Source organism: Chiloscyllium plagiosum, chromosome 1 (assembly GCF_004010195.1).
Source record: "Chiloscyllium plagiosum isolate BGI_BamShark_2017 chromosome 1, ASM401019v2, whole genome shotgun sequence".
Lineage (NCBI taxonomy): Eukaryota > Metazoa > Chordata > Chondrichthyes > Orectolobiformes > Hemiscylliidae > Chiloscyllium > Chiloscyllium plagiosum.
This window is the reverse complement of record NC_057710.1, coordinates 95,920,688-95,939,962: the sequence shown is the minus strand read 5'-3', so window position 1 is coordinate 95,939,962 and position 19,275 is coordinate 95,920,688. Positions and strand designations below refer to the sequence as shown.

Sequence of the window (19,275 nt, the reverse complement as noted above, 5' to 3'; positions counted from 1 at the left end):
TACCATCAACAAAATACACTGCAATAATTCACTAAAGCTCCTTCAAGAGCACCTTTCAAATATGCCATCTCCATCACCAAGAAGGATGAGAAAGACACAAAGATAGGTGCAGGAACTGGTAGTGTTGAAGAGGCAGGGAGGCTGCAGAAGGATTTGGGTGGAGCATGGGCAAAGCACTGGCAGATGGAATACAAGGTGGGTAAGTGTGAGGTTATGCACTTTGGTAGGAAGAATAGAGGCATAGACTATTTTCCAAATGGGGAAAGGCTTTGGAAATCTAAAGAACAAAGGGACTTGGGAGTCCTAGTTCAGGATTCTCTTAAAGTTAAAATGTAGTTTCAGCTGGCAGTTAGGAAGGCAAATGCAATGTTAGCATTCATTTCAAGAGGACTAGAATACAAGAGCAGAGGTGTATTGCTGAGGCTATATAAGGCTCTGGTCAGATCACATTTGGAACATTGAGCGCAGTTTTGGGCCTTGTATGTATGAAAGGATGTGCTGGCATTGGAGGGTGTCCAGAATGATCTGAATGATCCCTGGATGAAGAGCTTGTCATATGAGGAGCAGTTGAAGATTTTGGATCATTAGTTGGAGGGATGAGCAGGATCTCTTTGAAACTTATAGAATACTGACAGGCCTTGATTGAGTAGACCTGGAGATGTTTCCACTAGGAGGAGAGATTAAGGGCACGGAATGAAGGAAAGACCATTTAGAATTGAAATGAGAAGAAATTTCTTCAATCAGTGAGCGATGAAACTCATTGCTACAGTGGTCTGTGGAAGCCAAGTCATTGAGCCAAGTATCTCAATCATAAATCGATAATTCTTGAATAGTAAGTGGATCAAAGGTTACAAGAAGAAGGCAGGACAATGGGGTTGAGAAACATATCAGCTATGACCAAATAACAGAGCAGACTCAGGCCAAATGATGTAAGTTTGCTCCTATATCTTATGGTCTTACAGTATAAGCTCATCAGATACATGGGAGCACCACCACTGCCTGCAAGTTCGCCAACTCTCACACTATCCTCACTTGGAAGTATATTGCCATTTCTTCAAGGTCAATGGATCAAAATTGTTGAACTCCCTTCCTAACGTTATCTGAAACAAGACTGATAATCTTTTGGAGCACATCTGTTTAAGCTTTTACAGGAGAGATGGTCATTTGTGTAAAGGTATCAAAAGTCAACTTTAAGCTCCAGAAGCTACTCCTGATTGAGTTTGCAGCATCAGAAAGGAATGGATTGAAATTATGAGTGTAGGTTGTGGGCTCAAGCCCCTTTTCTGCATCATAAATTGGCTAATAAATGGCACTACTGTGGGAGAGCTGCATTTTGAGGGGTGTTGGCTTTTCAGTCAGGCTTTGTCTGCCTTCCTCAGATGATGCAAAACATTCTTTGAACAACAGTGGAGTTCCCAGAGTGTCTTGGCCAATGCAGATACCTCAGAATTAATAAAACATCTGTCTGTCTCCCCATTTACTGTCTAAGACTTTTCTACGTGCAAATTGGCTGCCACATTTCCTACTGTATAACACTTCAAAAGTACTTCATTTATTGGAATGCTCATTAGAGCATCCTAAGATTATATAAAACTTAATAGAAATGCAGCAGCTTCTTTCATCATGCTTTCTTGTCATGAGAAATTAAACAGAATTGCAAGATTTGTGAAGGTTTGTAGCTCAGGTTGAGGTTTAGGGTGTAGGTTTGCTCGCTGAGCTGTAGGTTTGATATCCAGATGTTTCATTACCTGGCTAGGTAACATCATCAGTGGCGACCTCCAAGTGAAGCGAAGCTGTTGTCTCCTGCTTTCTATTTATATCTTTCTCCTGGATGGGGTTCCTGGGGTTTGTGGTGATGTCATTTCCTGTTCGTTTTCTGAGGGGTTGATAGATGGTATCTAGATCTATGTGTTTGTTTATGGCGTTGTGGTTGGAGTGCCAGGCCTCTAGGAATTCTCTGGCATGTCTTTGCTTAGCCTGTCCCAGGATAGATGTGTTGTCCCAGTCGAAATGGTGTTACCACCTTACCATACACCAAAGAAGTTTCAGAAATGACAGGCAGACTACTGAGACCCCTCGGAATCCTAGTAGCACACAAACCCACCAACACTCTCAAAGAAAAACTAACACTTAAAAGACCCAGTACAACACATGGACAAAACCAACATCATCTACAAAATTCCTTGCAAGGACTGCCACAAACACTACGTAGGACAAAAAAGAAGAAAGTTAGCCACCAGGATACATGAACACCAGCTAACCACAAAAAGACACGACCCTCTCTCCCTCGTAGCCCTACAAACGGAGGAAAAAAACCCACCATTTTGACTGGGACAACACATCTAACCTGGAACAGGCTTAGCAAAGACATGCCAGAGAATTCCTAGAGGCCTGGCACTCCAACCACAACGCCATAAACAAACACATAGATCTAGATGCCATCTATCAACCCCTCAGAAAACGAACAGGAAATGACATCACCACAAACCTCAGGAACCCCATCCAGGAGAAAGATATAAATAGAAAGCAGGAGACAACAGCTTCGCTTCACTTGGAGGTCACCACTGATGATGTTACCTAGCGAGGTAATGAAACATATGGACATCAAACCTACAGCTCAGCGAGCAAACCTACACCCTAGAATTGCAAGAGTTGAGATTTCCCTAAAGGCCAGAAACACTATCATCCAGAATGAAAGCGCACACAATAATAAGAATCTAACAGCTTTTCTGTCAAGCATCCTTTTTACCTTGGACAATCTCAAAGTGATCTTTATTTATTAATAAACCTCACAGAATCACTCATTATTGCTTTCACTCCTACTTTGCATCTGACAGTTGTCACTTTGAAACAATACAAGCCAAAACAAACATTTTTGGAAGTTTGGGCGGGGGGGGCACAGGGGGAACTTTTTTTTAAAAAAAAGACAAGTTAAATCTTAATCCTACACAGGAGGAAACAAATCAGATTGATGCCTTAACACTGAACATGTCAACATTTCTTTTTTGTAAAAATATGGCAAGAATGCATTTAACATTCTCCAAGAAGCAACTTTGTGATTGACTGTGATGGAATGGTTAGCACTTTTTTGGCAGCTTAAACAATTACCAATTTAAAAGCTAGGAGAAAGTGAGGACTGCAGATGCTGGAGTGTCAGAGTTGAAAAATGTGGTGTTGGAAAAACACAGCAGGCCAGGCAACATCCGAGGAGCAGGAGAATCGACGTTTCGGGCACAAGCCAATTTAAAAGCTGACAATTTAGGTTTAGGGAATGGGATAGGTGCTTGAGTGAAATGATAGGTTGTTATTATACTCAGAGTTATAAACAACAAACATTTTGTACAACTACTGTGAACTATCATGTATAATTCCGAAAAATTCTTGGTTATAACATTTTGCTGAATGAACAAAGTAACTAACCAGCAAATGTATAATTGCCAATAATTTGCTTTGAAAATATTTGAGAAGCGAAATGTAAAATGGTTCTTGTGGTTAAAGGAGAGAGCACTAACACCAGTAATCTCGTGGTCTGCTCCTGTACTGTAATTTATTGGTCTCCACTATTCATCTGTCCACTTCCAGTCTTTTGATTCTTGGAACATATTACATAATTGACACAAAACCATTATAGAAAGATTCTCAACTAACTAGGATCCAAGTGTGAAGAAAAATCCAAACACTTGCATACAAATGCTGGGATCCCATGTCATTTGATCAAGATATGACATGATCAAGCTTTCAGGAATGTCTACAGTCGGAATTGGAACACAATGCGAATCTTCCTCTGAATGGCAGGCAGCAACTAGTAGGGTCCCACAGTAATCAGCTATTCACAATATATAGCAACAATTTAGATGAGAGAACTAAACATCTCAAAATGTGCAGATGACAATACTGGGTGGGGGGATGAACGATGGATGATGCAGAGATGCTTCAGTATAGCAGGCTGAATGAATGGGCAAATGCATGGCAGATGCAGTACAATGTGGATAAGTGGGAGGTTTTCTACTTTGTAGCAAAAACAAAAAGGCAGATTATCATCTGAATAGTATAATTGAGAGGGGGGAGAATATGCAATGAGATTTGGGAGTCCTTCTAAAACAGTCACTGAAGGTAAGCGGACAGGTGCAGAAGGCAGTAAAGAAGGAAAGTGGTATGTTGGCCTTCATAGCAAGAGGATTCCTGTACAGGAGCACGAATTGCTGCAACTGTACAGCGCATTGGTGAGGCCACACCACAATACCTTGTGCAGCTTTGGTCTCCTTATCCAATGAAGGATGTTGTTGCTATAGAGCGAGTGCAGTAAAGGTTTACAAAATTGATTCCTGGGGTGGCAGGACTGACATATGATGAAATATTAAGTCAGTTGGGATTGTATTCACTGGAGTTTAAAATAATTATAAGGCTCTATTAGACACCTATAACATTCTCAAGACGAGATACGGTAGATGCAAGAAGGTTGTTCCCAATGACGGGAGTCTAGGACTAGGGGTCACGGTTTAAGGATATGGTGTTTAGGACCATTTAGGACCAAGATGAGGAGAAGGTTCTTCACCCAGAGAGTTGTGAACCTGTGGAATTCCCTACCAGAGAAAGCAGTTGAGGACAAAATATTGTATGAATTCAAGAAGGAGGTGGATATAGCACTTGAGACTAAAGGGATCTGAGGATATGGGGGAGAAAGTAGGAACAGGCTATTGAGTTGGGTGATCATAATGAATGGTGGAGCAGGCCGGAAGGGCAAAATGGCACCTCCTCTTCCTATTTTCCATGTTTCGTAACATAACAACTAAGAGGTCTGGCCACTTAGCTCTTCATTGTACCATGGTTCAATAAGGGTAAAGCTAATATCAGCATCACATTTCCCCAATCTTCAGGAAGGAAATTTCTTTTTATCTCAGTCGCATGACCAATTCTTTAACCTGAGACCATGCCCTCTAGCTCTAGACTCTCCAGTCTCTCTGAGGCTGTATATGTAAATTTCATGGCTCAGTTGATATCATTTTCATGCCTTTGAGTGCAAGGCTAGGGTCAGTATTTTCTTACACAATATGAAGGGAATTACATACTGCCAAAGATGCCATCTTATGGGCAAGATATTAAACCAAAGTGTAGCAACATTTATTTCATCATTTTAACGACCAGAGGAGTTTCATCATATCCAAGCCAATTACTATCCCTTGATCAATATTATTTGAAGTAGGTTGCTGATCCTTTATCATCATACAGTTTGTAGGAACATGCAGTACAAACATTGGCTGCCACGATTCCTACATTACAACAGTGACTTCAAAATGACTTTATTTACTCTAAAATGGCTTGGGACTTACTGAGGCCATGAAACAACAAATAAATGTAAGTCTCTCTTTCAATTTCAATGGGACCAGATTACAATTTTGTAAATTCTATTTTACTCCGAATTGGTAATCCCATTCTCAGTACATCAACATCTTTGATGAAATGTTGAGAAAATTTATGAAAACAAACTTAGTAATATCCAGGAGATGAAGAACAATTGGAACTGTAATTATAGCTCATAACTATAAGAAAAGGTGTTGTTACATATGTAAACAGGGAAAACATACTACAGTATGGATGTAAAAAATTACTGTGCAAATAGTAATGGTCAATAATTCATTGAAATAGAAATATACATTTTGAAAACCCTAAATTCTAATTCTACCTCAAACTACGTTTGGAGAAGAAACTATCCCTTAAATATTTTTATGAAACCTACTTTCCATACTGGGTAGTCTAATGTAGTCCCATTCTATGTAATTTACTTCCACCCAAAAGATGCTGGGTCCAATACTTCTCCAGAAGTGAATATGGAACAGAATAAAACAAATATACCTCGGCACGTAGTTACCATAAAACTACAAACAGTAGGAAAGTGTTCTTACTAATTTCTAAATTCATCAGTTTAAAATAGGTACACAGTTTAACAGTTCCACCATATTTATACCCAGTCACAGATCCAGTCAACAGTAATTTGCAGGGTTCCATACTGACAGTAAATGTTTATATTCTCAGCGCTTTTGTGCTCAAATTTAAAAAAAAAGCATGATCATATCCAAATTTCTTCAATGCTGCATCTCAACTTTTAGCACACTTAGTGTTGGGATACTTCTTGAAGGCATCACATTATCACAGAACTTAAAATTCCTAATAGCACATAGATAACATAATGTGTATATTAAATTAAACAGGAAACTGTACCATCAACATTGAACACTCACGAAAAATACAATTCCTAATTATTAATTCAGTTATGTTCGGATATACATAAATCTATTTATAACTTGATGAACATTTTTAACTCAGAATGGTTTAATAAAGACAACTAACCTAGTTGATACAAAGTAAAATGCAGCATATGCCAAGTGAGTCTGAATCACACAGCAGCTGTTCTTTCATTCCACTGGCCCACTTTCATAAAATTGTTGCAGTGGCAAGTTTTTGTCAAGAAGCACATCAGGAAACAAATTATTTTAGACTAAAATCCTGTTAATATAACTCAATATGTAGCAATATAAATGTGCCACTTCATGCCAGGTTGGTAGTGAACTGATTGGAAATATTGCCAAGTTTTTGTTTACTGCTATTTCACATAGAAATGATCTTTTGTTTCTCCCACTCTAGCACACTATTTTGTGGTGCCATACGCATTACACGCATTATCTTTACTAACAAATCCACTATGGTTAAAGCTCACAAATTTCAACGCTGGCACCACAAGCCCTAACAACCACAACGTAACTGCACAGGACTAGCAACTGCTCTAATTGCCTTCCAGATGATTGATTGCAATTGTACAATTTAACGTTTAGCATAATAGTGCACATATTTACCAATGCATTTGCTCCCAGCACAGTTTTTAACAAAGCAATCTTTTTCACGTGTTTGCGACCACAGCACGTTCAAAGCCATAAAGTTACCAATCTTTCAGACAGAAAGAACTGAATATGAGCCACATCATGCACTACTGTAATTGCCAGTCCTGTACAGTTTGTAAAAATAACAAAACATCAAGTACTTACAGTACTGCAGATATATATCTCTGCATGAGGAAACTGCCATCCTAAGGGACTATGAATATATTTCTTTATCATGCTAGAAAGCGCAATCTTCATTTCACTCTAGAACATCTGGCAGAAGGTCTAAAGTGGAACTAACATGGTCTGTGTAGCATGCTACTTGGGTTGCTGTTAATTTCCCTTCCTAACCCCCTTCAATTACTGCAGCAGAAAGAAATTAAGCTGCTGGGCACGTCAGATGCCTTCACACTACAGACAACACGCTGACTGGAATCATTCCCTCAGGCTTTCGTATGCATCAGGTGATGCTGAGTGCTCCTGATATAGCCATGTACTTCACTGACCTGTGGAGAACCTCCCGAGAATGACAGCTTATTCATTTATTAATATGGTGATCCAATTTCTTTCAGCCTTTCCGCACTTGCACAGCAGACAGTAGCCGAGTTACATCCTCAGATGGCTTACTGATTATAAGCAACTGCTACAGAGTAGAAAAGCCTCCTGTCAATGCTGCAAGCACTTCACACAACACATTCTCCACCAATCTGTCACTACAAGCAGAGCAATCCCTTGCAACTTTATCCAGGATATTCCGATAATTAATGTCTCTAATCCAACAGGGAAACAAATTGCTTTAAGTCGACTTTGCAAACATGTGAATTTTGTTTATATAGTGTTCTATCTAGAAAATTTCTCTGCAATTTTTGTGATGATACCCTTGCTACAAAGAAACTACCATTTTTGAGCTTAATCTAAATCCTAGATTGGCTCATTTAAACCTAGTTATTGTTATTCCCTTCAACTATTAAAAAGCTAAAAACACACAAGTAACTAAGGAAACATACTATTGGCAAAAGATAATAATTGTTGAAAAATGAATTCAGTGAACGTAGCAACTTAGCAAGTCTTTATTAGGTCATCAATCTTAACGGATCTATTGTTAAGATCTGCAGTTCCCCAGTTAACACTCAGCATTTTGTCTAAACTCATTCAGCAAATATCCCCAGTCTCTGCCCACAATATTAAAAAAGTGAAACGATCAATGAAACCAACCTAATGTGTAAGTTGACCTTGAGGTGGAAGGAATATGTAAAATAAGGTCTTTCTGCATTCACTTTTCAAATTAAACAAAATCCCCCAAGGAAAGCTTGCAAGCACCTTATACAATATACATGAATGAATGTCCCTCAGACCTGTAATTAAAAAGTGTATTTCAAGCTTAAATAATAAAGTGGTTAAAACCTTTGTGACACAGTCTCTGCTTCTACAAACCACCAAAAATAATATCCAAGGAAAACCAATATTGAAATATCTTTTTTTTTAAATAACCATTTTCCCAACATATTAGAAGACAAATGTTTTGCTTGCTTTGCTCTTGGCCAGATCCTCCTTAAACTAAGCTCCTCTTGTCTTTTAATATTATCTCTTCATTTGTGTGTAACTAAAGATAACTGGCTTGATGCTGACTGCATGAATGAAGTTTAAGAATTTAACTTTGTATAATACAGACAAACAAGTTTGTTTTAATATTTAGTTCACAGACAACTTGAACTGCCATTTTATAAACAGAATATTTTTTAAACTTTGAAATAACTCAACATAGCTTTGTAAAATCCCTCCTCTGACAGACTCTCTGAAGAATGCAGCACTAAATCTGTATCAAATGAAAATCTATTTTTGTTCTCTGTTGGAGCTTTGTACAATAAAGTGGAAATTGTCACCCTGAAACTAAATTTAAAAATAAAAAAATTGCAGCGCACTCTTCCAATACACAAAAATGTCTGTTTAGATCTTATTTAAGGATAATTAGAGCAGTTGATTCAACCCCCAATCAGTATTCTTCCATACAACAAGCACCTGTACAAGTTTTAAAAGAATCTGGCACACATTTTTCCATGTTTTTTAAATATTACACTCAATAAAGTGGATCTCAAGGTTCAAAAATGAGGCTGGACAGAAATGTGCTAGATAAAATCTATCAATAATGCTTTAAAAATGTCTTGACAGTGGTACATAACATTCTAAAATTAATTATTTTAGCTATTCTTAGCAGCTCCATTTCAATGTATTACTTCAATCATACAAAAGCTATAAATAGTCTGGATTTTCTAACAGCCAGATAATCGTTTGAGATGCAGATGGGAGGTGCTTGTTGGAATCCTGTGCCATCTCCATCGTAGCAGACTCTGAAGGAATTGTCTGGAAAATTGAAGATTCCAATGGGCAATTCCCCTTCACTAGGAACTTTTAAAGTATCCATTTAAATAGTCAAATTTGGAGCTGACTCCTATGTCAGGACAGGATAGTCCATTAAATACCTAGTCTATCTCCTAGATATCTACTCAACTGAATCCCAACTTATTACACACACCCTTAACTCCCAGGCCCTGACCTGACACTTCCCCATGTCATCGCCAATATCCAGGACATGCCATCCTTGCCCTGCCGCTGGACTTGACTCACCTACCCGTGCTGGACCCGACACTTTGGTCCTGCTGCCAGAATAAGTGACTCCTCATGCTCGGCCATGCTCCAGACCTGACAGCTCTTTACCCTGCAGTTGCACCAGATCCCTCCCTCTATACTACTGGATCCATCCTGACACAAAACTCCCCCCAGCCCCTACCAGGACTGCCCAGACCCAATATCTACCATCCACCCTGACCTGCCTTAAAGACTCCATCACTTATCTTGCTCTCTAGTCACCTTGTACCCTGGCACGCTACTTATCTGGTACACTACTCCTTACCAATGGCACTTTACCTACTTGGCACTGTAACTATATATTCATCTTATCTGTAATCCCGTTCTCCACTATTCTACAATATGATAGATGTGTCAGAATGGAAGCATTAGTCTGCAATTCTGATTGGGAGACACAGAAGAAATGTGGAGTTCTTTCCCTGCATAATAAAAGGATCAGAGTGATAAATGGGGTCATTCTGGCCTGTTGTGCTATCTATTAAGCAAGATCACCAGATTTCCACTTCTCTCTGCAAAGTGAATGTACTGAACTCGACATCAAGATCAACCCAATACCCATCGGAATCTGACCTTTTGCTTTTCGTACCCCTTTGATACTTAAGATGCTTCTCAACTTGTAACTGCCACCAGACCATCTTATTGTCATCTAAACTTTGAACTTCACCACCACCATCACATTAAGAAATATTATAACCCTGCCATAATTAAGTGTCAGTTTAAGATGCCCTACTTTTAGAACCATTCAAAGTTGGTGGTTTCAGTAAGAATCATTGAAGGACCGTTCCCAATTTTAAACTTGGAAGATTCTATTATTCAGATATTAAATCTATAACAATACTAAATACTGCTTGCCATTTGCATAAGAGTTTTTTTGTTTCGGTGTGTTGTAACAAGCTGTTCGCTTTTTTGAACAAGATATGAAAAGAAGACTTAACGGGTGAAACTGCCTACTTCTGCTCCTGGTTCATATGTTCTGACATTTCCCCATCAAAACTATATTGCTCTGCTTTTCTTATCAACAGCTTACAACTCATCTCCCAATCCCCACAAAATCCCACCCCCCACATCTGTCTAAAACTGAATTAAAAATTAAACAATCTGGCTCTTTTGCCCAAAGGGAATCTTCTCTTTCGTTACATTTGTTCATGGGTGGAGTTAAAGAATGCAATTTAAAACAAATGACCTGAAGCCTTGGATGAAATCGCAGAACAAAGGCATCCCACACAATCCAGTCAATACGTTGTTACTAATATCTCACAGTACAATTTCAAATCAAAAACTGTCTACAAAGAGCAGCAAAATCATACAAGAATTATGACTTGAAGTCATTACTGCCAGAGGCAAAGAAGCAAGCATTATCTAGGATTAAATTTTTATCAGCAGATACCTATACTTCATCAATCTTTCATTGCGACTTCTCTCAAAAAATATTATTCGGTCAAAAATCGTTAGCAATATGTTGAAAAATAAAGCATTACAAACGTTTTAAATTTTAACACAATAACAGCTACACTGGTAATATTTTTAAGATGGAGTTTTCTGCAAAAATAAAACGTGATTTTACAGGTTTCTTTCTAACAACCTCGAACCTCAGAAAAACCTGGCACTATTCTACACTGACAACGTAGCATTTTATTCTGTTATCCAACGAACTACAGAGGTCACTACTGTACTATGTAGTACTCTGTACATAATGCGATTCTGCAATTGGACAGCACTTACTGAACAATACCAAATGTCTTAAGAAATACACTAACATTCAGTTTAAGGTCATCAGTCTGACTTGCATGTGGTTAGCTAGAGGTACACATCTTCATTCCCAGGAACCTGTCTGCTTCATGAAAAAGAATAGAATCCAGACATTATGCCTTTTTAAAATTAGATTGAAGCATGGGAGACAATAATTCACTAGTGCATTCTCCACAGCAATGCCTTGACCAGACTTGATGTGTCAATTCAATTTCCATCTTGCAATTTGTATTTTTAATTGGTAATACGCTGTAGGGTAAGACCTATCTGGTACAACATTCAGAGTTTTCTCATCCAACTAGTCAACCCCAAGGATCAAGGTTTCTTCCAATTAACCTGGATCTAATCTCTCAGTGAATTGTTATGAGGCTCTAGCTTACTTACAGCAATCTATATTTATATAATATAAACTAGAAATAAATCAAACGCAATACAACCAAGGAGCAGACAGAGGTAAATAGACGCAATACCAGTGACTGGTGCAAAGATACATGGGCAGGTAGGGGAGTTCTTGTATACCAAGTGCAGATCAATATCCCTTTTAAACATATCCATCAACTACATAAATATACAGATTATTCTTACACTAGTCTTAGCAGAATAATATTTCCTTTATATGATTGATGAGAGAATCAGACAAACCAATTCAGCCTTTGGTGTTCTCTACATCGAAAGGTTAGACATCATGTTCTGTTTAAGATGTTTTGAATGGGACAAAAGTCATTGCTTAGTGAACAAAAAAGTTGTAACAATTACACAGAATCTACAGCTTAGAAACAATTCATTCATGTCAAGTGAGTTATGACAATGTTTAAACAATACTCTCCTGACTATAAATGCCTCTAAACTGCCCCTTGTCACATCATCAGCTACTCCTTCATGTATACCAAGCATCCCTTTAATTCCAGTCTTCTCTCCACAGCTCCATGTGACACTGTTTCATATTCTCCACAGAAATCTAAATGGTTCTGACCTGCCGACAACTATTTCCCAAAGTTTTCGCTGAGCATCCCCATCTGAATCTATTTTGGTGCTCTCCAAAGTGGAATGATCAGAAACAGTTGCCATCGACCCTACCTGAAGGTTGCATTGCCAACTTTTCTTTAATCCAACTAAATTCGTCCAACCTAAAGGTGCTTAAAGGTTGTACCCTGTGCTCAATTTGGATGAATTCTTCATTTAACGTGTGTGATACAGTACATTATAATCATATGTTTAAGTTAAGAATTGATGGCAGATTAAAATTTGAAATCAATTCAAACTAGAAATTTGCTTTGAATGAGGTATTTTAGCAAATCTTCCAAAAACTATGATATTTTCACTCTAAATGCATGTGGTAACAAGGACCAGTTACCATTTAGAGATAGATTGGACTGAAATGCTCCATTGAAGGAGGGTGGGAGTGAGTGGGGGAGAAAAGGGGAAGAGAATACCCCTTATTTGCTTATTCTTCAGCAGCAGGTCAAAAGCTGATTTCAATCCACTGACCTTTGAAACTAGTGCTATACAATCAAATCCTTGATGATGAATCAGTCAAAATCTCTCATCCATCAATGAAAGAATACCACTACATGGCCTTTATGAACAACACTAGCCTACTAAATGGCAGTTTTGTCCTGGCTCATTTACCTTTCCCCAAAGGCAAATATGCCACCACAAATGCAAACCCAAACCCTAATCCTAAACCTAACCAATCGAAGTCAGTTTCAATGGAACATGAAGCCAGATTTCTTCAAGAGTAGATTATGTCCATAATACCTGAAGTGGATTACAACATGATCGGTTGGAATGAAATGCATTAGGGCAAAGCACATATTCTCAGCAACAAGACTGTGAACGGGAACTCCGACCAGTATAAACTCAGACAACTGAAGTGGGGGGATGGGAGAAAAAGGTTAAAGAGAAGCATGCGCAGCACATCTCCATCTGATCTACTTCACCAATATTTCCACTGGACACATGTCTTAAAGTAAAGCAGCAGTCTTAAGGCTCAAAAAGCTACACATTCACCCTCTTCGACAAAACCAAGTGTGTAATCAAAACGAAATCAAGGATACCAAGATTGGTAAAGAAACTATCCTCACCACAATGCTGTTGTGGTTGCAGTGCAGAGTAAAAGCACACAATGTGGCTTTTATGGCATTGACATTAATTGGAGTGTGCCAACGTCTAATTCTTGTTAAGTTTGAGGCGGTGCGGAAGGTATGATTTCATGTAGAATACTTTCTAACTCTTAACTGATTTTTTTTTGGTTGGTAGAAACCCGCCTTCCACAAAGCTGAAATTGCATTGCATTCCTACAATGTTGTAAAGGACACACAAGGGCACACATTTCATAAACCCTTTCTGTATCTCAGAACACAGGGATATACTGAACTAAGGAAACACATGCAGTTATAAAGAGCACTATCCAAACAAAGGCTTTTCAGAATGAAAAATAGCATTTAATTTTAGATTAGTGATTAACTCCTCAAATCAAGACTCAGGTTGTGCTCAAGATTACCCAACGTAATCCAAAAACAAAACAAATTTTCTGTGTAAAGGGAGACAATAACCCTTGTCTTCAGAGAACAGTATGTCTGTGCCACACAAAGAATGGATGCTTACAATCTACATAGCTGATTCCACGGGACAAAACATTTCTGTTTGTATATGTCTGATAAATAAACAAAGTAGAAATAATTTAGGGTTTGGTATGGATTTGCTTGATATTATCTATTTGGTGGCAGCTGCAAATGGCAAAGGCTTTGATAATTATGTTTTGAGCAGCCTTGAAAAAGGCAGTGATGCTACATCATAACTGATGACCAGGCAATGAATCATTCTGAAGTACCAGCAGTTTAAATTACAACACTGTATAATGGGAGCTTCTGAATGCCCAGAGGATTACATTTTCATATATATTGAAACCACTTTCCTATCCATTAACTGCAGAACAGCAGTGTTGACATTTTATCATTATACTTTAACTATAACAAATATGTAAATACTAATAAAATTTATGAAACTTTTTTTGTAAAATTTGGCTTTTAACTCAGCATTGTTACTGGTGCAATGTGGTTATGTTTATCCCATCTGTTCTACAGAAATTTCTCAATGTTAACTAACAGATCCTACCAATTTTCACTTACAAATTTGCAGTACCATTGAGAGGGGTATGGGGGATAAAAAAGGACTGAGTAAGTAGGAAATCAGTACAAGTGCCTGTTTTAGAAAGGAAATTTGTGCTTATTTTAAAAGAAAGGAAATAGGATGCAAGCTTTTGTCCAGAAAGTATTGCTTTCCCATTTCCCCCCCCCCAATGGAATAGGAGTGTTGGCTGTGATCATACCCTGTCTATACTGCACAATAATGTGCTTAAATTGAGATAAGGATAACAGTTAAGGAAGCATGCACCAGCAAAATAATAAAGTTTGTGTCAGTAGCTTTTGCTGGTAACTTTGGATGTTAAAGGTTTTTCTTAATCTGTTTCCATTATGGTTCAGTGATAACAGTCACATTTTTGAGTTAAAAAGTGTTGGAATAAGCTGCATTTTACAGACTTTGGCACATAGTCTGGGCTGACAGTTCTGTGCATTACTGAGAAAGTGATGTTGTCGGAAAAGGTACAGGGAGCATTGGATTGCATTAGCAAAGTTTTGCCACATTGGCTAATAAATTAGGTTGTATTGTTGTTATAGAAGGGACAAATCACACTCTATGAATACTGTGTGAAACTTCCATTGCACGATCACAAAGAAGATATTGCCTTAAGATAAACTGGGGTTGGAAATGCTCACTGTTGGATACCATATTAAACTAAGATCCATCTAACCTAGCTGTATTGAATAAAAGATCTTTAATACCAAGTCAGAGACTTCTTCCGGATTAATCCATTTAACGCTCAAACAGATGACATTAATTCCAATCCCTGAATGATTTGTGGGCAATACACCCCATGTTAAATGGGTAAACATGGCAAGATTAAAATGAAATTCTTGATTGAAGTATTGAGAAAAACATTACGATCTTCTACCCAAGATTTGAATGGCATTCAGGAATCTCACTAGTGAGCACTGAGAAGCTCATTTGCATGTATTATCATCCTGTTATTACCTACTCTTGCCTAATTGCTGTACAGTTTGTTATTATTTTCTAGAATCCCCACAGTGTGGGATGAAGGTTCCCCACAGTAGGCTAATGCACAAAATACGGAGGCATGGGATTGAGTGTGATTTAGCGGTTTGGATCAGAAATTGGCTAGCTGTAAGACGACAGAGGGTGGTGCTTGATGGGAAATATTCATCCTGGAGTTCAGTTCAGAGAGTAGGTGTGGAGCTGATGGACCGAATGATCTGCTTCCACATTGTAGGGATTCTATGATTAAACTTAAAGCCTTGAGCTGGGACTACATTTTTTCTGGATCTGGACAGCTGAACAGATAATTATAAACATTTAATAAACTGGATGCAATGTGATCATTCTCTAACGGCAAACACTTAAAATGTTCTGATTTTCATAAAAACTATACATTTTTGTTGATTCCCTTTAGAGTAGAACTTCCAAAGCAACTGACAAAGATGTGTTTTTTGATTAGCCTAGGCAAAAAGTGTTGGATAATAGCTACGCAACTGAAGGTCTTACTTTCAAAAAACTCCATTACAACTGCATTGTTATAAAATATTCATCTTCAATGTTTTTTTAAAGAGATGGAGTAGTTGTATTTCTAAAGTCTTCCACCTCATTGCCCACTGCTTTTAGCCTGAATACCAGAAACACTACAGTGTTGGTACCCTATGAACATACATTAATACAATGACTTTTATCCAACCTTAGTTTCTGCACTTCAAAATGGACACAGAAAAGGTGAGGTACTCAACTAAAATGAAATACTATATAGACCCTATTAGTAATCACAAGTAGAGTCCCACCAATGGCGTCAAATCCTTTGTTTTCATGTACCTTGAGTTACCTTGTTGGGAGAAGGGTTGGTGGGAATAGTCTGGAGTGTCTTTTTCACAATTGATCTTTCCGCATTTAAAAATTAGACATGCTAGTATACAGCCTAGGACAGGTGTTTCCTGCTGAAATCAGGACCAAGACCAATGGGGTAACTCTTCCAAAGAGCTAGCACACGCACATCGAGCCATCGAGCACCCATTATATTGTGAGATTTTATAATAGAGCACTAACTTACACTCACCCATCACCTCCATTAGTCTCTGCATTTAGGTTTTGATGCTTCCCTGTATTTAATTCTATCTAATTGAAAATTCTTGCCCTCACCCTCAGATTGCTCCTTCATCTTATCAAACAGTGGAGCAAACCTTGATAGATGAAAGGTCTATTGTGCTCCTATTTCTTAAGGTCTTATAAATTCGGATTAGATCCTAATGAGAAATGCTTTCTAAAAATGCTCACACGGTCTTCAGTATTTCACTTGGTGCAAGTACATAAATGAAGTATTTGTTCATTTTAAACCTATTTTTAAAAAGTAGCATGAAAATAGGGCTTACAGTTTTGTATCACATCCTGCTGTACACTTAGAGAATGGCCATTTTACAAAAGGATGAATGAACCTAGGTGACTAGGATTGGTTTGTAAACATGAATACCTGCGAACTCAAACAATTTACTTATTCTGGTACAGTGTCTCCAATGGGCCAAGTGAGACTGAGTACAATTATCACAGGATGTGGATCAAAGATATCCAATAAATATAATGAATACTTTATAGAATGGTATAACAATTCCAGGCTTGGTAAAGAACGATTACTCTTGTGTGAAAATCAAGAAACTAAATCAGTTGTGAGTCCCAAATCATTTCAGTCTGAGAAACCTGGACTTTGTGGAAGAGGGGTTTATGATAATGATGTAAATGATAATAACCATGCAAATAATTAAAAATAAATTACTGGAATTACCATAAATCAAGTGGGAGAGAACCAGAGGTAGGAGGTAGGGTGAGGTATAATGGAATATGCAAATGATGACCTTACTCTGACATCAGCAGAGCAGAAGAGATCAGACTAGAAAGAAACATGTAAAGAGAGGCCTAGACTACACAGCTGTACTCACTAACCTGCAGTGTATAGATTAAAAGGTGTAAATGTCAGCCCTTCATGCAAGCATTTAGAGTCATAGAGACGTACAGCATGGAAACAGACCCTTCAGTCCAACCCATCCATGCTGACCAGATATCCCAACCCAATCTAGTCCCACCTGCCAGCACCCGGCCCATATCCCTCCAAACCCTTCCTAATCATATATCCATCCATATGCCTCTTAAATGTTGCAATTATACCAACCTCCACCACTTCCTCTGGCATCTCATTCCATACACGTACCATCCTCTGTGTGAAAACCTTGCCCTATAGGTCTCTTTTATATCTTTCCCCTCTCACCCTAAATCCATGCCCTCTAGTTCTGGACTCCGTGACCCCAGGGAAAAGACTTTGCCTATTTACCCTATCCATGCCCCTCATAATTTTGTAAACCTCTATAAGGTCACCCCTCAGCCTCTGACAGTCCAGGGAAAACAGCTCCACCCTGTTTAGCCTCTCCCTCTCGCTCAAATTCTCCAACCCTGGCAGCATCCTTGTAAATCTTTTCTGAACCCTTTCAAGTTTCACAACATCTTTCTGATAGGAAGGCCAGAATTGCACGCAATATTCCAACAGTGGCCTAACCAATGACCTGTACAGCTGCAACATGACCTCCCAACTCCTGTACTCAATACTCTGACCAATAAAGGAAAGCATACCAAACGCCTTCTTCACTATCCTATCTACCTGCAACTCCACTTTCAAGGAGCTATGAACCTGCAACTTCATCTGCCACTTCTCAGCCCATTGGCCCATCTGGTCCAGATCCTGTTGTAATCTGAGGTAACCCTCTTCACTGTCCAATTTTGGTATCATCTACAAAGTTAGTAACTGTATCTCTTATGCTCGCATCCAAATCATTTATGTAAATGACAAAATGTAGAGGACCCAGCACCAATCCTCGTGGCACCCCACTGGTCACAGGCCTCCAGTCCGAAAAATAACCCTCCACCACCACCCTCTGTCTTCTACCTTTGAGCCAGTTCTGTATCCAAATGGATAGTTCTCCCTATATTCCACGAGATCTAATCTTGCTAATCAATCTCCCATGGGGAACCTTGTCAAAGGCCTTACAGAAGTTCATATAGATCACATCTACTGCTCTACCCTCATCAATCCTCTTTGTTACTCCCTCAAAAAACTCAATCACTCTCTCTGAGTTTGTGAGACATGATTTCCCACACACAAAGCCATGTTGACTATCCCTAATCAGTCCTTGCCTTTCCAAATACATGTACATCCTGTCTCTCAGGATTCCCTCCAACAACTTGCTCACCACCGACGTCAGGCTCACTGGTCTATAGTTCCCTGGCTTGTCCTTACCACCCTTCTTAAACAGTGGCACCACGTTAGCCAACCTCCAGCACCTCACCTGTGACTATCGATGATACAAATATCTCAGCAAGAGGCCCAGCAATCACTTCTCTAGCTTCCCTCAGAGTTCCAGGGTACACCTGATCAGGTCCTGGAGACTTATCCACCTTTACCCGTTTCAAGACATCCAGCACTTCCTTCTCTGTAATATGGACATTTTGCAAGATGTCACCATCTATTTCCCTGCAGTCTATATCTTCCATATCCTTTTCCACAGTAAATACTGATGCAAAATATTCATTTAGTATCTCCCCCATTGTCTGCGGCTCCACATAAAGACTGCCTTGCTGATCTTTGAGGGGCCCTATTCTCTCTCTAGTTACCCTTTTATCCTTAATGCATTTGTAAAAACTCTTTGTATTCTCCTTAATTCTGTTTGCTAAAGCTATCTCATGTTTCCTTTTTGCCCCCTGATTTCCCTCTTAAATATACTCCTACTTCCTTTATACTCTTCTAAGGATTCACTCGATCTACCCTGTCTATACTTTACATATGCTTCCTTCTTTTTCTTAACCAAACCTTCAATTTCTTTAGTCATCCAGCATTCCC

The 19,275-nt window shown here is 38.7% G+C and overlaps 1 protein-coding gene across 13 annotated transcripts in view; it reads right to left on the bottom strand.

Annotated features, from left to right (window-relative positions):
- The window catches only part of apbb2b (amyloid beta (A4) precursor protein-binding, family B, member 2b), a 265,952-nt gene that overhangs the window by 36,012 nt on the left and 210,665 nt on the right, over positions 1 to 19,275 (bottom strand). For 2 of the 13 annotated variants that reach the window (XM_043692438.1, XM_043692448.1), the window contains exon 1: positions 7,041 to 7,278. The exons of the other annotated variants lie outside the window; for them this stretch is intronic. In XM_043692438.1, the coding sequence (XP_043548373.1) occupies positions 7,041 to 7,066 (26 nt within the window). In that variant the 5' untranslated portion in view covers positions 7,067 to 7,278. Of the gene's footprint in view, positions 1 to 7,040; positions 7,279 to 19,275 lie in introns of those variants that run through there. 13 annotated transcript variants of the gene reach the window in all.